General features: G+C 37.9%; 1 protein-coding gene across 1 annotated transcript in view; it reads right to left on the reverse strand.

Moving 5' to 3' along the window:
* Positions 1-19,551, reverse strand: part of cratb (carnitine O-acetyltransferase b) — a 38,709-nt gene that overhangs the window by 6,460 nt on the left and 12,698 nt on the right. The window contains exons 6-14 of the mRNA XM_061982805.2: positions 18,691-18,865; positions 16,706-16,796; positions 14,673-14,760; positions 14,491-14,591; positions 9,349-9,468; positions 5,429-5,551; positions 3,142-3,277; positions 3,002-3,064; positions 2,778-2,915 (exon numbers count right to left, since the gene is read on the reverse strand). Coding sequence (XP_061838789.1) covers positions 2,778-2,915; positions 3,002-3,064; positions 3,142-3,277; positions 5,429-5,551; positions 9,349-9,468; positions 14,491-14,591; positions 14,673-14,760; positions 16,706-16,796; positions 18,691-18,865 — 1,035 coding nt within the window. The remainder of the gene's footprint in view (positions 1-2,777; positions 2,916-3,001; positions 3,065-3,141; positions 3,278-5,428; positions 5,552-9,348; positions 9,469-14,490; positions 14,592-14,672; positions 14,761-16,705; positions 16,797-18,690; positions 18,866-19,551) is intronic.

Consider the following 19,551-nt stretch of genomic DNA (forward strand, 5'->3'; position numbering starts at 1 on the left):
ATGTTAACAGTAAGCATGTGTCAAGTACCAAAATATTTGACTTTTAGGTGTATACTTGCAAATATAGCTAAGCTAACATGCTAAAAGTAAGCATGGATCAAGTACCAAAATACAGTATATGACTTTGAGGTGTATACCTGCAAAATTTGCCAAAAAAGCTTGATAATGTTAACATGCTAACAATAAGCATGCGTCAAGTACCAAAATATCTGAAACTGAGATGTATGCCTGCAAAACTAGCTAAAGAAGCTAACCTGCCGACGTTATAATGCAAAGAGTAAGCATGTGTCAAGTACCAAAATACATGAGAAACGAGAAAAATATAATTCCTTGGAAATGTGGGTATTTTGTGGGGGGGAAAACAATTTACATGCGTGTCATGAATGAGCTGAACATTTTGAAAGTGAAATTGGGGATAAGAAGGCTGAGGAAAAATAGGGCGGAAAAATAATTAGAATACTATGTGTGTCAAATGATCCCGGGCTCGGGATCTTTCTGTGTGGAGTTTGCATGTTCTCCCCGTGACTGCGTGGGTTCCCTCCGGGTACTCCGGCTTCCTCCCACCTCCAAAGACATGCACCTGGGGATAAGTTGATTGGCAACACTAAATTGGCCCTAGTGCGTGAATGTGAGTGTGAATGTTGTCTGTCTATCTGTGTTGGCCCTGCGATGAGGTGGCAACTTGTCCAGGGTGTACACTGCCTTCCGCCCGATTGTAGCTGAGATAGGCTCCAGCGCCCCCCGCGACCCCAAAAGGAATAAGCGGTAGCAAATGGATGGATGGATGTCTCAAATGTGAATAAGCATTCCCACAATTATAGAAAAAATACCAAAGCTTCCGCCACCAACAGCTTCTGTCAAATCTGCAGGTGCCAAGTAAGCAAAGTTTATATCTGATGGACATAAACAAAAGTAAAAAAGGGAAGCTTCACCAATGGAAAACAGATTAATGGACCGGCATGATTCAGATGAGCACAGTTGGATACAACTTCCTGTTAGGTCATGGGAATGGAAAAACGATATATTAGGGGTAGAGATGTCCAATAATGGCTTTTTTGCCGATATCCGATATTGTCCAACTCTTGATTACCGATTCCGATATCAACCGATACCGATATATACAGTTGTGGAATTAACACATTATTATGCCTAATTTTGTTGTGATGCCCCGCTGGATGCATTAAACAATGTAACAAGGTTTTCCAAAATAAATCAACTCAAGTTATGGAAAAGAATGGCAACATGGCACTGCCATATTTATTATTGAAGTCACAATGTGCATTCTTTTTTTTAACATGCCTCAAAACAGCAGCTTGGAATTCGGGACATGCTCTCCCTGAGAGAGCATGAGGAGGTTGAGGGGGGAGGGTTTGAGGTGGGGGGATAGGGGGTAGCGGGGGTGTACATTGTAGCGTCCCGGAAGAGTTAGTGCTGCAAGGGGTTCTGGGTATTTGTTCTGTTGTGTTTATGTTGTGTTACGGTGCGGATGTTCTCCCGAAATGTGTTTGTTATTCTTGTTTTGTGTGGGTTCACAGTGTGGCGCATATTTGTAACAGTGTTAAAGTTGTTTATACGGCCACCCTCAGTGTGACCTGTGTGTCTGAAAAGCCGTAGGTATTATGTGATTGGGCCGGCACGCAAAGGCAGTGCCTTTAAGGTTTATTGGCGCTCTGTACTTCTCCCTACGTCCGTGTACACAGCGGCGTTTTAAAAAGTCATAAATTTTACTTTTTGAAACCGATACCGATAATTTTGAAACCGATACCGATAAGTTCCGATATTACATTTTAAAGCATTTATCGACCGATAATATCGGCAGTCCGATATTATCGGACATCTCTAATTAGGGGTGTCCGAAGCATTCTAAAAAATTTAATTACATAATTCATTATTATTGAGACAAATTATTACATTTTACACTCATTTGCTTTGTCACCCACAACACACTTTAGCATGCTAGCACGCTAACAATAAAGTGCTAACTTTTTGTGTGCGCAAATTTTACGCTTTTTTTTGTCTAATTCCGCAGCCATACACCTTACAGTCATATAACTTGGTATTTGAAACATGCTAACTGTATGCATGTTTACGTTAGCATGCTAACACTAACGTGCTAGCTTTTTGAGCTAATTTTGCAACCGTTTGCCCTACAGTCATGTGACTTGGTATGTAACACTTGTTAACTGTTAGCGTGCTAACAATAGCATGCTAACATTAAAGTGCAATTTTTTTTAGCAAATTTTACACTTTTTTCTTAATTCCCCAGCCATACTTCTTAGGGTCATATAACCTGGTATGTGACACAAGGTAACTATTAGCATGCTAACGTTAACTTGCTAACATGTTAACATTAGCATGCTAACTTTTTGAGCTAGTTTTGCCACCGTTTACACCAGAGTCGTATAACTTGGCATGTGACATTTGTTAACTGTTAGCATGCAAACTATAACATGCTGGCAAGCTAACTTAAGCATGCTAAGTTTTTCATCTAATTTTACACTTTGTTCTCTATTTTTGCAGCCATACATCTTTGAGTCATATAACTTAATATATGAAACACGCTAACTGTTATCATGCTAATGTTCGCACACATGCTAATCCCTTGGGGATCAATAAGGTTTGTCTAAGTCCAAGTCAATGTGTTATTCCAAAAACTTGGCATATATTGACCTTCATTGGATTGCTCTGAGCATCTTTATTGTACAAAATGTATTCAAGTGACATTCTTTAAGTGGACACCCCTAGGCTATATAGAGTAAAGACACAGTGAAACACACCTGGCCAGTTCGGAGTTTCCAGTGTGTTGCCAGACCATAGGCAGTATCCATGAAGATCTTGGGGACGCTCCATCCCTCTTCGATGGCCTGCAGCTTCAGGCCCAGAAGGTGTCGGTCTATGCCATGTCCTTTAAGAACCTGCACAGAGCAGGAAGCGTATATATGTGAATAGAAACTCTATTAGAATTTCTATTTATAGTAGTTTTTTGAATATTTTTACACACCTGAGAAGTCAAAGCTGAGTAGGCTTCAACGGCTTCTCTGAACAGCTGGACTTTGGCTTCGCGCTTCACACAACAAATCAACAATGTTCGTTAGTTGCAGTGCAGAGTTTTCCTTTGAATAAACCTGACAGCGACCTCACCGACGCAGACGGATCGACGAAGGCGAGGATGAATCGAAGAGTCTGGCTGGTGGGCGAGCGGATGTACTCGGTCCTTCCTTTTCGAAACATCCTCTGAGAGGCAATGTCGCACGTGGGACACACCTCGTGGTGAACTCTACAAAAAAAATTACATTAATCCTATTTTTCAGCCAAAAAAAATCAGACTGCATGTTAAGTAACTAAAAAAGGGAACACTAAAATAACACATCTGTTAGAATAATTTTATCTCAGTTATCACAAAAACTTTGTGTTGAAATGAGTTCCCGGCGAGAAGACCAAAAGCTGTCTTTGAACCTACTAAGAAGAAGGCTTGTAAAACTCCACTGTGTAGGATGGAAAGCAACATGAAGGTGTTCTGTTTCTTTCATGTATTGTAATCAACAGAAATATATTGTCTGACCCAAGAACTACAAAAGCAAAGAGGAAGCAGGACCAAACTCCCCTCCAGGCACCGCTTTTTTGAACTCTTTTACGACCTCTTTCTTGAACTCTTTTACGACCTCTTTTTGGAACCAACCTTTTCTTTTTAACTGTTTTGTAATCAAAGGCGATGGCTGTATACGACACCGTCCCTTTGGAAGCAGCTGTTGCCATGGGGTCAGGGAAGGTCCAAATAAAAGAAGGAGGCGTGCAATCTTTTGGCAGAGCGTGCTGAGACACTGTCCAAGGGTACAGTGTCCAGGCGCCTCTCCTCAAATTGAGCCAAATTGAATTCTGTCTCTGTTTAATTCTTTGCTTCTTGTCTTGTTTAATAGATGTCATCAGTGTTTGAACCTGACATCTTCTTAGATCTGAATGAATGAAATATTCTTATCAAACACTGTTCGTTACATAGATGAATGTGCTGACAACATAATTACACAAATAATATCAAGGGAAACCAAATTTATTAACCCATGGAGATCTGGATTTTGAGTCACACTCAATATTAAAGTGGAAAAACCCACTACAGGCTGTTTATTGTCAATCAGTATTGCTTCCTAAGTGAACAGGTTGCTTTAGATTTTACAGAAGTGTGATTGACTTGGAGTTAAATTGTGTTGTTTAAAGGCGAACTGCACTTTTTGGGGGGGAATTTTACCTATCGTTCACAATCATTATGAGAGACAAGAACACATGTCTTTTCCGGAAAGGTATTCAACAAAGTATTGAGCAAATGCTGTGAATACTTATGTACATGTGTATTTGTAATACGTTTGCTCAATAAAAAATAAAAAAAACACTTTGCATGTCATTTTGGAGTATTGTGAGTAAAATTTTGAGGACAAAAATGATTGTATTCCATTTAGGAATAAGACTGTAATATAACAAAATGTGGGAAAAGTGAACCGCTGTGAATACTTTCCGGATGCACTGTACGAACATACTGTACATACAGTGTCTCACAAAAGTAAGTACGTCCGTCATATTTTAGCAACCAATTGTAGGACAGTACTATACCGTATCTTCTCAAAGTACTACAGAAATTAAACTTGGATATATTTAAGAGTAGTCTGTACAACAGTATAAATTAACTATCACACGATTATCTTGGTATTCACTTGGGCAGCCAGCCAGATATTTAGAGAATAATGGCTGCGTATTAACAGTAGATGCATTAGCTTTCCAACCTGTAGTCTGACTACTGTCAATTATACCTCCGTTTAATTTCTGTACACACCCGATAAGAAGTATAGCATTGTCCTTCGAAAAGTAAAAGTGGTTGCTCAGATGCACAGTATATTTCAGCTGACCTTACCAGTGGAAATTGATTATTCTCCAATGGTATATCATACTTGCCAACCCTCCCGATTTTCCCGGGAGACTCCCGAATTTCAGTGCCCCTCCCGAAAATCTCTCGGGGCAACCATTCTCCCGAATTTCTCCCGATTTCCACCCGGACAACAATATTGGGGGCCGTATAAACAACTTTAACACTGTTACTAATATGCGCCACACTGTGAACCCACACCAAACAAGAATGACAAACACATTTTGGGAGAACATCCGCACCGTAACACAACATCAACTCAACAGAACAAATACTCAGAACCCCTTGCAGAACCCCCCCCCCCCCCCCATCTCCCGAATTCGGAGGTCTCAAGGTTGGCAAGTATGGGCATATACATATGCTACTCACAGTGTCATAAACAATTGAAGGATGCCCGGTGGAATACATTGTAGTTGTCATTTGTACCATATAATATTTTTATGCAATTAACAATACAGATGGCTTTTTGTGTATACAATCCGAAATGAAATGCAACATTCTAACAAGGGTTCTGACCTGTAGTAGGCTAACTGCAGGGCCACCTGGATGAAGGAGTTTGGACTCAGGTTTTGCTGCTTGGGAAGATCTTTGCCAAACCTCTTGAAGTTAAACACGTTGACATCCAGGTCATTAATCAGTCTGTAACAACATCATAGTCTATCACGCAGGAGAAACAAGCTTTCAAGCTAATAACTGACCTTAATATTTACATGACAAGGTAATTCATTAGCACATCACCGGCAGCCATTTTCATTTTAAAACTGTCACACCATATTCGGCATTGGTATTAAAAGTAGGAATCTTAGTGCACCTAATGAGTCAGAGGCTACGATTAAATTATTAATAAATTATTTATGCATCTTTACTTATTAGTGCAGTCAAATGATTCTTTTTTCACACTTTTTGAGATGTGATTAATTGCAGTAAACTACCTGCAGTGATTACTTCTTCTGCCAAGGAAAATATATTGTGTGACTGTTTTTATTAATTTATTTAAAAAATAAAATTTAAGGTTCAGGTTCAAGGTTTTATTCGTCACATGCAGAGTACACCACAGTGAAATGCTTTTTTTTCCATGCTCTTCAGATATTGCGTACAGTGGGATCCAAACACTAGTTGCAGAATCTAATACACTAAATACAAAAAATACATACAACTTGAATAGCTCTGATGTACATTAATTACAAGACAATAAGTTGCACAATAAGTCACAGTAGTTATGGTAGAAGTATCAGTACAAGTAGAAGTACAGTAGTCACATACAGTACCAGTGCAATATCAAATAGTATAACAGTATATACAGTGTATACAGTTAACTTGTATGATATATTTCAGATTGTTTATGTATAAGTGCTTTTTGAGCACATTCAACAATACCATGATAATAATGACTGTGATCATTTTATTCACAATAATTTTAATACCGTTACAGCCCTAATGCAAGCTAGCTTTACGGTTAGCCCAGGCTTCTCTCCTCCTGCCTGTGTTTTTGCTGTGTGTGTGTCTGCGCTACATCTGCATTTTAGAACCGTCTGTAATACTTTATTCAACATAATTAAATAATCAATATTTGGATGTTTGTCCATCGATTCAGAATGGTCCACGTCCCAATCATGATGCATCTAAGAATCGATCGTTTACCCCAGCTCTACTTTGTATTATCATCATAGGCCGGTAAGGAACACAATACAAACTAGACCAAGCTTATCTTAGTCAAGTTTGAATGATAGCTTGAAGGCGATAACCATGAGATGTGGGAATATTTGGGCACATCATAATTCATCACTACAAGTGAAAAATCTGGGTGTGGTTTTCGACTCTGACCTTAGTTTTATACAACATACGAAAAATATAACAATAATAGGTTTTTATCATCTTAAGAATATAGCCAGAGTTCGCCCAATTCTTTCTCAGGTCAAAACTAATGCATGTTTTTTTTTAAAGTCGTATAGATTATTGGAACGCCTTGCTTTCTGGTCTTCCTAAAAAGGTTATTACACCTTTGCATCCATCCATCCATCCCTTTTCTACCGCTTATTCCCTTGTGGGGTCGCGGGGGGCGCTGGAGCCTATCTCAGCTACAATCGGGCGGAAGGCGGGGTACACCGTGGACAAGTCGCCACCTCATCGCAGGGCCAACACAGATAGACAGACAACATTCTCACTCACATTCACACACTAGGGCCAATTTAGTGTTGCCAATCAACCTATCCCCAGGTGCATGTCTTTGGAGGTGGGAGGAAGCCGGAGTACCCGGAGGGAACCCACGCAGTCACGGGGAGAACATGCAAACTCCACACAGAAAGATCCCGAGCCTGGGATTGAACCCGAGACTACTCAGGACCTTCGTATTGTAAGGCAGACGCACTAACCCCTCTTCCACCGTGCTGCCCTACACCTTTGCAATTACTCCAAAATTCAGCGACACGTATCCTAACGAACACCAGAAGGCGGGCTCACATTACACCAGTTTTAAAATCTCTGCATTGGCTCCACGTGTGTTTCAGGTAAATTTTAAGGTTCTTCTTATGGTTTAGAAATGTTTTTATAGTATTGGGCCGTCAATCAATCAATCAATCAAAGTTTATTTATATAGCTCTTAATCACAACTGTCTCAAAAGGCTGCACAAGCCATCCTCGGCTCAGATCCCACGTCAGGGCAAGAAAAAACTCAACCCAATGGGATACAATGAGAAACCTTGGACGGGACCCCCTCCTGGGCGACCGGCACAATGGACGTCGATTGTATCTAGTTAATAGTGTGAGAGTCCAGTTCAGCACTTCTTATCTTTCAGATTTGCTTTTACCCTATGAGCCTTCCCGGGCCCTGAGATCCTCCGGCACTCATCTCCTAATTATTCCAAAAGTCAGGACACAAAGTCAGGGGATGGCATCTTTCCATCATTATGGCCATGGAACAGCTTGCCGGAGGACCTCAGGGCTGCGGAGAACGTTCATGTTTTTAAGAGCAGACTTAAGACCCACCTTTTTGATTTGGCTTTTACCTAATATTATTTTATTGAAGTCATTTGTATTTTACTTTTTATCCTATTAGTGATGCAAGATTGTATTTAGTTCTACTTATTTATTATTTATTTACTGTATATTCATTTTATTTTTTCTATTAATCTTCATATGTCTTACTTGTATTTTATCCTTTATCTCTACTCATGGTTCTTACTATTTTACAAGTTTTATTATTTTTATTTTCCAACGTTCCTCAGATGAGCCATCTGCCTCAGGGGTTATCAGCCATGCCTGTGGGGGCGCTTTTGTGTCAGCGTCCTGGTGGCCATGGTCTGATGACCTCCTGGTGCAGATGGCTCCTGTGATAGTGTTTACTCACACGTCTCCTCTGTACTCAGCCATGCAATCATTTGTCCATATAGTTGCATTTGTGTGTGTGTGTGTGTGTGTGTGTGTGTGTGTGTGTTTGGTATCTGTGTCCGTGCGTACGTATGTGATAATGGGGGATATGGGTCATCGGGGTATTGTTTAAACTTTGTAAAGCACTTTGCAATGCATTTCTTTTATGTATGAAAAGCGCTTTATAAACAAAGTTTGATTGATTGATAGATTGATTGATAATTCGATCCGATTCCGATTGCTGGGGTGACAATTCCATTCAGAATCGATTCAACACGATTCTCGATTCAAACCGATTCTCGCGATGTAATATTTAGTATGGTAATTATATAACAATAACGAAAATTATTTTTGAAAATTGTGAATTAATTTAGAATCGGAATAATAATTTTTGAACACCACTACAACCATGTTTATACTCTTGCAGGCATCACTTCAGAAGCCAATAACAAACGTTGTCTAATTGAGAACGCATAGCTAGATTAGCCTATCCTTCACACTCGTATCTAACAGTATTAATGATAACGGCGGCGATGAAACTCGCGACGGTTCGTTTTACCATTTTAAATTAAAATTATTTCAAAAACGTGATTTGATAGCCGCACATTGATAAACTCACTGACGGATTAGTGCTAGCTGGCTCGCTTAAATGCTAACATGAGTATAAGAAAAATGAATGTATTTCCCCATTAACAAACATGTCCCAATCTAAACTGATAAACACATTACCGTCTGAGCAACTAAGATATGCAAGTGAGCACATATAACCTACAAGCTGTGCTCTATTAACAAAACGGGTGCGTTCAGGAACACTAAACAGAGTAAGACATCACAACGCCCGCCAGAACACGTTTATCCGTGAAACACAGGAAACACAAAACATGCAAAAGAGGCTTTTTAACAGTGGGTATATTTATCAAAAACATTTAAAGATTTCAGTGTGTGTATAGAAGTCATTTTTGAGCACATTCAACAATACCGTGATAATAATGAAACCCGTTAAAAATTTTGGTCCCAATAACCCTGATATGAAATGTTCATATCGTTACATTCCTACTTACGTCACTCACATATCAAGGTTCTGCTTGGCGTGTTCAATGTCTCTCTTGATTGCTCGATCGATGCGGAAGTAAAGCTTCTTGGGCATTGGAAGGGGGACGAGCGGCGATCTTTTTGGATCGGGATTCTCACTGTAAAAAACAGCAAAGATGAAGGATTTTAGAAGCTATGGCAGTCTGATTTTTATTTTGATTCTTCTGTTTTCTTATGATATTTTATACTCTTACCTAACTACAATGGCAACTACGCTTTCATTTATATTCAACCCTTTCTTTCATTGGCTAAAACCAAAAAAATGACATTGGTGCATTTTTTTTGCTGTGGCATAATCCAGGTTAGTACTGCCATACTTTTATTTTGACGCTTACTTACCACAGGAAGTCACTGTGTGCATTTTTTGATGCTGTATAACTAGACGGTTATTTTGCTGCTTAAAGATAATGATGAAGTTCACAATACTACAACACACGTCAACATAAACACACATTTTTTTCGACATAGAGGGGTTGTCGACATAAACAACTAATTTTCGATAAATTAAGACTTTCAAGGGAAATATCATTAAAAAATAAAATAAACAAAATGTAATGAATTAATTAACATGGTACCTCTACTTAAGAGTACCTCAATTTTAGAGTGTTTTGAGATAAGAGCAGTTTCTTGGCTGCTTGTTACGCTATAAATTACAAACCCTGTTTCTATATGAGTTGGGAAATTGTGTTAGATGTAAATATAAACGGAATACAATGATTTGCAAATCATTTTCAACCCATATTCTGTGGAATATGCTACAAAGACAACATATTTGATGTTCAAACTGATAAACATTTTTTTTTGTGCAAATAATCATTAACTTTAGAATTTGATGCCAGCAACACGTGACAAAGAAGTTGGGAAAGGTGGCAATAAATACTGATAAAGTTGAGGAATGCTCATCAAACACTTATTTGGAACATCCCACAGGTGAACAGGCTAATTGGAAACAGGTGGGTGCCATGATTGGGTATAAAATTAGATTTCATGAAATGCTCAGTCATTCACAAACAAGAATGGGGCGAGGGTCACCACTTTGTCAACAAATGCGTGAGCAAATTGTTGAACAGTTTAAGAAAAACCTTTCTCAACCAGCTATTGCAAGGAATATAGGGATTTCACCATCTACGGTCCGTAATATCATCAAAGAGTTCAGAGAATCTGGAGAAATCACTGCACGTAAGCAGCTAAGCCCGTGACCTTCGATCCCTCAGGCTGTACTGCATCAACAAGCGACATCAGTGTGTAAAGGATATCACCACATGGGCTCAGGAACACTTCAGAAACCCACTGTTAGTAACTACAGTTGGTCGCTACATCTGTAAGTGCAAGTTAAAACTCTCCTATGCAAGGCGAAAACCGTTTATCAACAACACCCAGAAACACTGTCGCCTTCGCTGGGCCTGAGCTCATCTAAGATGGACTGATACAAAGTGGAAAAGTGTTCTGTGGTCTGACGAGTCCACATTTCAAATTGTTTTTGGAAACTGTGGACGCCGTGTCCTCCGGACCAAAGAGGAAAAGAACCATCCGGATTGTTATAGGCGCAAAGTTGAAAAGCCAGCATCTGTGATGGTATGGGGGTGTATTAGTGCCCAAGACATGGGTAACTTACACATCTGTGAAGGCACCATTAATGCTGAAAGGTACATACAGGTTTTGGAGCAACATATGTTGCCATCCAAGCAACGATAGCATGGATGCCCCTGCTTATTTCAGCAAGACAATGCCAAGCCACGTGTTACATCAACGTGGCTTCATAGTAAAAGAGTGCGGGTACTAGACTGGCCTGCCTGTAGTCCATACCTGTCTCCCATTGAAAATGTGTGGCGCATTATGAAGCCTAAAATACCACAACGGAGACCCCCGGACTGTTGAACAACTTAAGCTGTACATCAAGCAAGAATGGGAAAGAATTCCACCTGAGAAACTTAAAAATGTGTTTCCTCAGTTCCCAAACGTTTACTGAGTGTTGTTAAAAGGAAAGGCCATGTAACACAGTGGTGAACATGCGCTTTCCCAACTACTTTGGCACGTGTTGCTGCCATGAAATTCTAAGTTAATTATTATTTGCAAAAAAAAAATAAAGTTTATGAGTTTGAACATCAAATATCTTGTCTTTGTAGTGCATTCAATTGAATATGGGTTGAAAAGGATTTGCAAATCATTGTATTCCGTTTATATTTACATCTAACACAATTTCCAAACTCATATGGAAACGGGGTTTGTACAACCAAACACTTGAGTTACAAGCATCCGCGCCATTAGTTGATAATGCCGAGAAGATGAAGCGGATGATATTCGTTGAATTAAAAAATTTAATAATCAAAAACATGACCGAACGTGTCGCCAACTTGGAAAGCAATTTGAGAGTAAGACGGAGTCTAACGGCAGTTCAGAATGTTAAAATAATATCTAAACAGCGGACATTTATGCATGAAATAATGGAGAAGCTGCTTATGGTGTGTTTAACCGATAAGAGATTTTCTGCTTGTAAAAAAATAATTTGCAAGAACAAAAACAATGTTCTGCAAGCAAAAAAAACGATTTGCAAATACGACAACTATTTTCTTTAACCTCTTAAGGCCCAAGCTGTTTGTTTACATGCTTTTTTTTTTTATTTCTCTTTCCTATTTGGGCTTATTGGACCCTAATTAGACTAAAAACTAAGAACCATCTTTTTATATGATGTACTTATTAGTCCATAAGTACACAAACGTGTACTTCATGTTTAGTGACACGCTAATTCTTATTTTTACACTTTTTTTCCCCAAATTCCATTGTATGTTATACTCTTCTGACACCACCAGATGGCAGTATAAGTGTCCACATAAGCGGCCATAAGACCCCAATTCAGTATTGTACACAATTTTGGAAATAAGAGCTAAAAGGTGCTGTCCACACATGTGGCCACTAAGCCTATATTAATTAAAAAAAACGATTTGCAAGTATTAAAAACATTTTCTTCAACTTTTGGCAGTATTATTCCATCCTGCGCAATCCACACACTTGCACTCAGACCCACATGCGAAAATCTCGTAATTCGCACTCTACAACGACAGGTAGTGCTGCTGAATCAATTTAGAGCCGTCAGAGCAACGGTTATTTTTGAATGGTGTTGTCCGTAAACCATACCGAAGAAGAAGAACCAGGGTTGGTAAAATGGCGGACAGAAGCTCAAAACAAGCTCAACAGGTAAATTAACATGTATTTTATTATGGTCTTGTTGTAAATCATGCAATGTTATTTATTAATGCTTCCGTGTTATGTTGTTATGCCGTTGTGGTCGGCTGGGAAGACAGAGCTCTGACGGCCCTAAAATGACTTCGCAGCACCACCTGTCGTTGTAGAGCGCAAATTATGGAACATTCGCATGTGGCTCGGAATGCAAGTGTGTGGGTTACTGCTGAAAGGGTGGAATACTACTTCCAAAACTTTTAAGTTTAAGAACATATATTTTATACTCGCAAATAGTTTTGTTCTTGCAGAAAATATGTTTTTTTTTTTACTTGCGAATCGTTTTTTTTATTCGCAGAATTTTTTTTTCTTGCAAATATTTTTTATTTGCAGAAAATAGTTTTTCTACTTGCAAATCGTTTTTCAACTTGCAGAATAATTTTTTAAATTAGCGATTAGTGGCTCAAAATAGTTTTTATACTTTTGAATAATTTTTTAACTTGCAGAAAATTGTTTTTTTTTTAATTTGCAAATTATTTTTAAATTAAAGAAAATTGTTTTTGTACTTGAAAATCTTTTATTTGAAGACAATTGTTTTTATATTTGCGAATAATTTATTTATTAACAAAAAATTGTTAGTTTTTTTACTTGAGAATCATTTTTCATAGAAGAAAATTGTTTAAATAATTGAGAATCGTTTTTTTTCCGGCAAAATATATTTTTTAAATTTGCGAATAGTGGCTTAAAATTGTTTTTATACTGGTGAATAATTTTTTTTCTTGCAGAATTTTTTTTGTTTACTTGCAAATTGTTTTTAAATTGAAGAAAATTGTTTTTATATTATTATATTATATTATATTGACTTGCAGAGAATAGTTTTAATTTTAGAATTTTAACTTGAGAATCGTTTTTTTACTTGCAGAAAATTGTTTTTTTTACATGCAACATTTTTTTTACCTTGCAGAATTTTTTTTTTTTTATATTTGCGAATGGTTGGGTGTGAGAGAAATACATTTTTGTGTGTCTGTGGAGTTTTGGCAGTACCGGTAAATTCACTCCGTACTTTATGCCTTAAGGCAGGGATTCTCAAACAGTGGTACGTGTGCCACCAGTTGTACGCGGGCTCCATTTAGTAGTACGCCAAAGAATCACCTACCGGTAATTCAAGTACAGTGTTTTGTTTTCCTATATTAAAACACAGTGTCACTGTTCAAACTGTGTGTAATGGCCAGAATATTAAATATACTTGTTAAATAAAACCTATGCCTTGTTTTTAATGAATACTTAGGATTACTATGCTACTGTATTTTATTGTTGGTCATCATGGTGGTACTTGGAGAGCCAAGTGTTTTCTTAGGTGGTACATTGTAAAAAAAAAAAACATTTGAGAACTACTGCCTTCAGCTTAGGGTTTTTCGTACTTACTTTTGTCCTCTGTTTGACTTGATCAAACCTGTTCTAACATTCCTCACTACAAAATAATAATGTATGTACTATGACTCTTGCTGATATCATATCGGCTTAATATCGGTATTGGCTAACACGCAAGGCTCCAATAACAGTATCGTATCGGAAGTGAAATAGTCGTATTGGGACACCCCTAGTATACATCCAACTTTTCATTTAGTGGCACCAATGCACCATTCACCCTTTTTTTTATTCCTTCTTCAGTGTATTGTGTTTTAGGATCCCCCTCACTTCTGTAAACATGCACGTCATTGAAATAAAGGCCAAAAAAATTGTGTGATTAATTTGCGTTGATACATGATTTAAGTGACCACTTTTTGTGATTCATCAGAAGCGTTAATGCGTTAACTTCGTAGCAGGACTCGGGGACTTAAAAAAGAGATTCTTAATCTAAATCGGACTTCCCTGTATAAAAAAATAAACACAATTAAAACAACCGTTCCTGTGCCTGTGAACCTTTCATTTATTCATCTCACCAGTAGTGCAGGATATAATCCAGTAGGGTTGCTATGGGCGGACCTTCAGCTGTGGCTTGCTCATACAGAAGACCCCAGGAGCCGTCCTCGCCCACCACAAACTGCGTGCACACACAATGTCAACACACCACAATCTTTAGAAATGTTCAATTTGCAGAGCGTGAGCAGCTTGGTTTACTCACCTGTAGAGTTTTGTCAAACCAGCGGTTGCCACTGTTGGAGAAGGTCCCGCCTCCATGCAGAACCTGAGCTGCTTTACGACTGGCGTACCTGTCAATCAAAAGGCATAGCACTTATATACTGTAACACATTGGTTCTCAAGCTTTTTTCACCAAATACCACCTCAGAAAACATTTGACTCTCCAAGTACCACCATAATGACCAACATTAAAACACAGTAGCGTTGAGGGCCTAAGTATTCATTAAAACGAGGCAGAGGTTTTATTTAACAAGTATATTTAATATTTCGGCACTGTAACATTACGCCCGGTTTGAACAGTAACACTGTCTTTGAATATAGAAAAATAAAACACTGTACTTAAATAATGAATCAAATCTTTGGCGTACCACTAATGCAGGGGTCGGCAACCCAAAATGTTGAAAGAGCCATATTTGACCAAAAATACAAAAAAAAATCTGTCTGGAGCCGCAAAAAATTTAAAGCCTTATATAAGTGTTATAATGAAGGCAACACATGATGTAAGTGTCCATATTAGCTATATTAGCCTACTATCAAAATGACTTTAAAAGTCTTATATAAGTGTTATAATGAAGACAACACATGATGTAAGTGTCTATATTAGCCTACTATCAAAATGACTTTAAAAGTCTTATATAAGTGTTATAATGAAGACAACACATGATGTAGGTGTCTATATTAGCTATATTAGCCTACTATCAAAATGACTTTAAAAGTCTTATATAAATGTTATAATGAAGACAACACATGATGTAAGTGTCTATATTAGCCTACTATCAAAATGACTTTAAAAGTCTTATATAAGTGTTATAATGAAGACAACACATGATGTAAGTGTCTATATTAGCTATATTAGCCTACTATCAAAATTACTTTAAAAGTCTAATATAAGTGTTAGTGAATTATGAATTATATTTTTATATAGCGCTTTTTCTCGAGTGACTCAAAGCGCTTTACATTGTGAAACCCAATATCTAAGTTGCATTTAAACCAGTGTGGGTGGCACTGGGAGCAGGTGGGTAAAGTGTCTTGCCCAAGGACACAACGGCAGTGACTAGGATGGCGGAAGCAGGGATCGAACCTGCAACCCTCAAGTTGCTGGCACGGCCGCTCTACCAACCGAGCTATACCGTCCAAGTGTCATAATGAAGGCAACACATGATTTAAGTGTCTATATTAGCTATATTAGCCTACTATCAAAATGACTTTAAAAGTCTTACATAAGAGTTATAATGAAGGCAACACATGATGTAAGTGTCTATATTAGCTATATAAGCCTAGTATCAAAGGCTGACGCAAATCTTCATTGACAGAAATGTTGTATTTAAATTTTTTATTCTACACATTTTTGCAACATTGGAATTCATTAGTAAAATGGAGGCTTCTCACAGGATCAGATAACTTCTGGAAATTACTGGCTCAGAATGGCCAAAGGTATAGATGTGTGTGTCCAAGTTTGAAACGTTTGGTGGACAAAATGAGACAAAGATGGAATGGCATAAAACACGTCTTTCTGTGGCAGCGTCGGAGAAAGTTGTACATGTAAACAAACGACGGTGAGTTCAAGGACCGCTGAAATTAATAGGACAAAACGGTGCTTGCCAAATACTCTCATCAGACGCATGTATAACATAAACAGTGGGATTTATAACAATTAGGAAGGTTTGTGTCATGTTTGTTCTCCTACAGAAAATATATTTAAACACTTTTTTTTTTCTTCATCTTTTTCCATTTTCACACATCTCTGAAAGAGGTCCAAAGAGCCACTAGGGCGGCGCTAAAGAGCCGCATGCATCTCTAGAGCCACGGGTTGCTGACCCCCACACTAGTGGTACAGGTACCACAGTTTGAGAATCCCTGCAGTAGCAGATTTCAGTGGTAATGCTATATTATACCATTACACTCTGACAGGCCAGAGCCGCAACTGGAAGTTTAACCAGCAACCCTGATATAACACTTGACCTATGACCCGTGTGTGTCTGTGTATGTGTACTGTATGTGTGTTTGTGTGCTTACTTCTCATCTGATATCCTCATGACAGGGGAATCCAGACAGAGAGAAAAGAGTCCCTTCTCTATTGCCCACACCGATTCCTGGTTGAGTTTATCTGAGTCAAACAAAAGTATAGAAACAGTCTTATTACTAAAAAAGTGACCATCGACATTCAGTACATCGCTATTAAAAATGTGTCAGTTATGTGGTGTAGTATTGTCAATCTTATTACTAGCTAGCGCATATGTGTCAAAGTCAAAGCCCGCGGGCCAGATCCGGCAGCTGCTGTTTTGCACGCACCAATACTCCATCAGTATGGGTGCTAGGAATTTTCAAAATGGGGTCCCAGGGACCCCATCAAGTCATAAAAATGGGGTCCCACAGTACATTTTTGGGGTCTCTTTTTTGTAACCGTTTTGAAAACAAATGATAAATGTACGCATTATCCTGTTATATCTCACATTCTATATTGTGTTTTGGAAAAAGGTTGTCATAAACGTTACTTAATTCATTAAAAAAAATAAAAATAATACAAAAGAAAACACATTTTTCTGCATATATACCGGTAAATGTATTCAGTTATAAACATTAATTCACTTTCTTCTTTCCTTCATGGATCCAAAATTTACCGTTGCCGGTATTTTTTTCTATATTTTTATTGTAATATTTTCAGAATGTGTTTGTTCTATTTTTGGCCAAAGTAAGACAAATAAAACAATCTGAAGTTGTTTTTATTTTTTATTTTTCATGCCATGATTCTAATAGTCCGGCCCGCGTGTGCACAGATTTTCCTCCATGCAGCCCCTGAGCTAAAATGACTTTGACACCCCTGACTAAAATGCGTCATCAACATGCATTATCACGACATAACGATAGTATTAAAATCTGTATCGTTGATTGTATTTCTATCATTTATAACATATCATCTACAATGCACAGCCCAAGTTTACATACACAGCACAGTCATGAGCACACAGACAGGAGGGAGAAAAACGAGGGAGTGAGACAGCATTGCTACAAAATTATAGACTTCACCTGCAAAGGTGAGGAAAATGAGGGGAAGGAAACAAAAGCTGAGGCACTTTATGTTTCGGAGAAAACCAATATTTGCTAAAGAATAGCAAAAAACTATTTTTTTTTTTTTTTAGTTCTGCACATTTTTATTTATATTTTGTTGTTATTTTACTGTAAATAGTTGGAAATGTTAAATAATACACACAATCATATTGGACATTTTTGTCTAATTGTTTTTCTATGTTGTAGCAATTTGTTCCAAGAACATATACACAAAGCCAAAGACTGTGCAGTAACATTTGACAAAATGATAGTTTTACATTAGCAATTACTTTTTACACACATTTTTTGTAAGAATTCAATTCAAGCAACAAAAAAATCTGAAGAGTCAATTTATTTGGGAGCCAAAATGGCCACAATTCCTATCACGAGTCAGCACAATTGTTTACACACATACATATTCAACAAAGCTTAGACTTTGACAAACTTTAATGATCCACAAGGGAAATTGTTCCACACAGTAGCTCAGTTACAAAGGATGGAAAGTGTAAGGATGGAAAGGATAATGCAGGTATAAAGTAGACTAAAAATGTACCGTAGTAGCAATATCAAATATAACATATATGTAATATTTACATATTATAAATACACAGTATATGATATATACTGATATTATATTTTTAAATAATATATACAATATATAACAATTACCATGTACAATATTACAGTATATGTAACAGCTACAGCATAAAATAGAGAGTAGATCCAGCAGAAAATATACATTATAAACAAAGAGAGGTAGCTAACATAGCTGATTGTTTACCAAAAACATACCAGAATAAATGTGCACACACTCACTTAAGACACAAAGCTACGAATAGAAAAACTTTGCCACATTTTTTTGTCAGGCTTGCGTACGTGTGTTTGTGTGTGTGTGTGTGTGTGTGTGTGTATGTGTGTGTGTGTGTGTGTGTGTGTGTGTGAGTGTGCGCTACCTCCCAGCAGGCGGTTGTAGGCCTGTCCCCATGTGTGGCGGTGCTCGCTGGTCAGGATGCCCATCGGCTCCTTGTCTGTCTTCCAGGACTGAGACCTGATCCTCAACAGCTGACCGTGGATTTGACTCTCGGTCAGACGGGAACCGTCGCTATTGTACACCTCCAGTTGGAAGAACTGGCAGCAGGGAAATACAATTGCTGAGTATTACTTCCTATTTAAAAATGTTTTGTACCATCTGTTTTTTGTCCGACCTTTTTGGAACAAATTTCTAACAAATATCGAGGTACCAATGTACAAAACCCAAAACCAGTGAAGTTGGCACGTTGTGTAAATTGTAAATAAAAACAGAATACAATGATTTGCAAATCCTTTTCAACCTAAATTCAATTTAATAGACTGCAAAGACAAGATACTTAACGTTCAAACTGAGAAACGTTGTTATTTTTTGCAAATACTAGCTTATTTGGAATTTGATACCTGCAACATGTTTCAAAAAAGCTGGCACAAGTGGCAAAAAAGACTGAGAAAGTTGAGGAATGCTCATCAAACACTTATTTGGAACAACCCACAGGCGAACAGGCTAATTGGGAACAGGTGGGTGTCATGATTGGGTATAAAAGCAGCTTCCATGAAATGCAGTGGAGTGCTGAGAGAGTTGGCTCAAGATGAAGAGGAAAGAGAGCAAAGGGCCCAAAGAAAGCGAGAGAAGGCGTCAAAAGTTTTTTCAAACATTTTTACTGGAAAAAAACAGATATTGTTGGGAAATGTTTGCACTGTCAAATGGAGCTGGCATTTGACAATAGCACAACATTGGTAATGCAGCACATTTCCAGAAAGTGTCCTTCATATTTAAGAGCAGC

The sequence above is a fragment of the Nerophis lumbriciformis genome, linkage group LG21 (assembly GCF_033978685.3).
Source record: "Nerophis lumbriciformis linkage group LG21, RoL_Nlum_v2.1, whole genome shotgun sequence".
Classification (NCBI taxonomy): Eukaryota; Metazoa; Chordata; class Actinopteri; order Syngnathiformes; family Syngnathidae; genus Nerophis; species Nerophis lumbriciformis.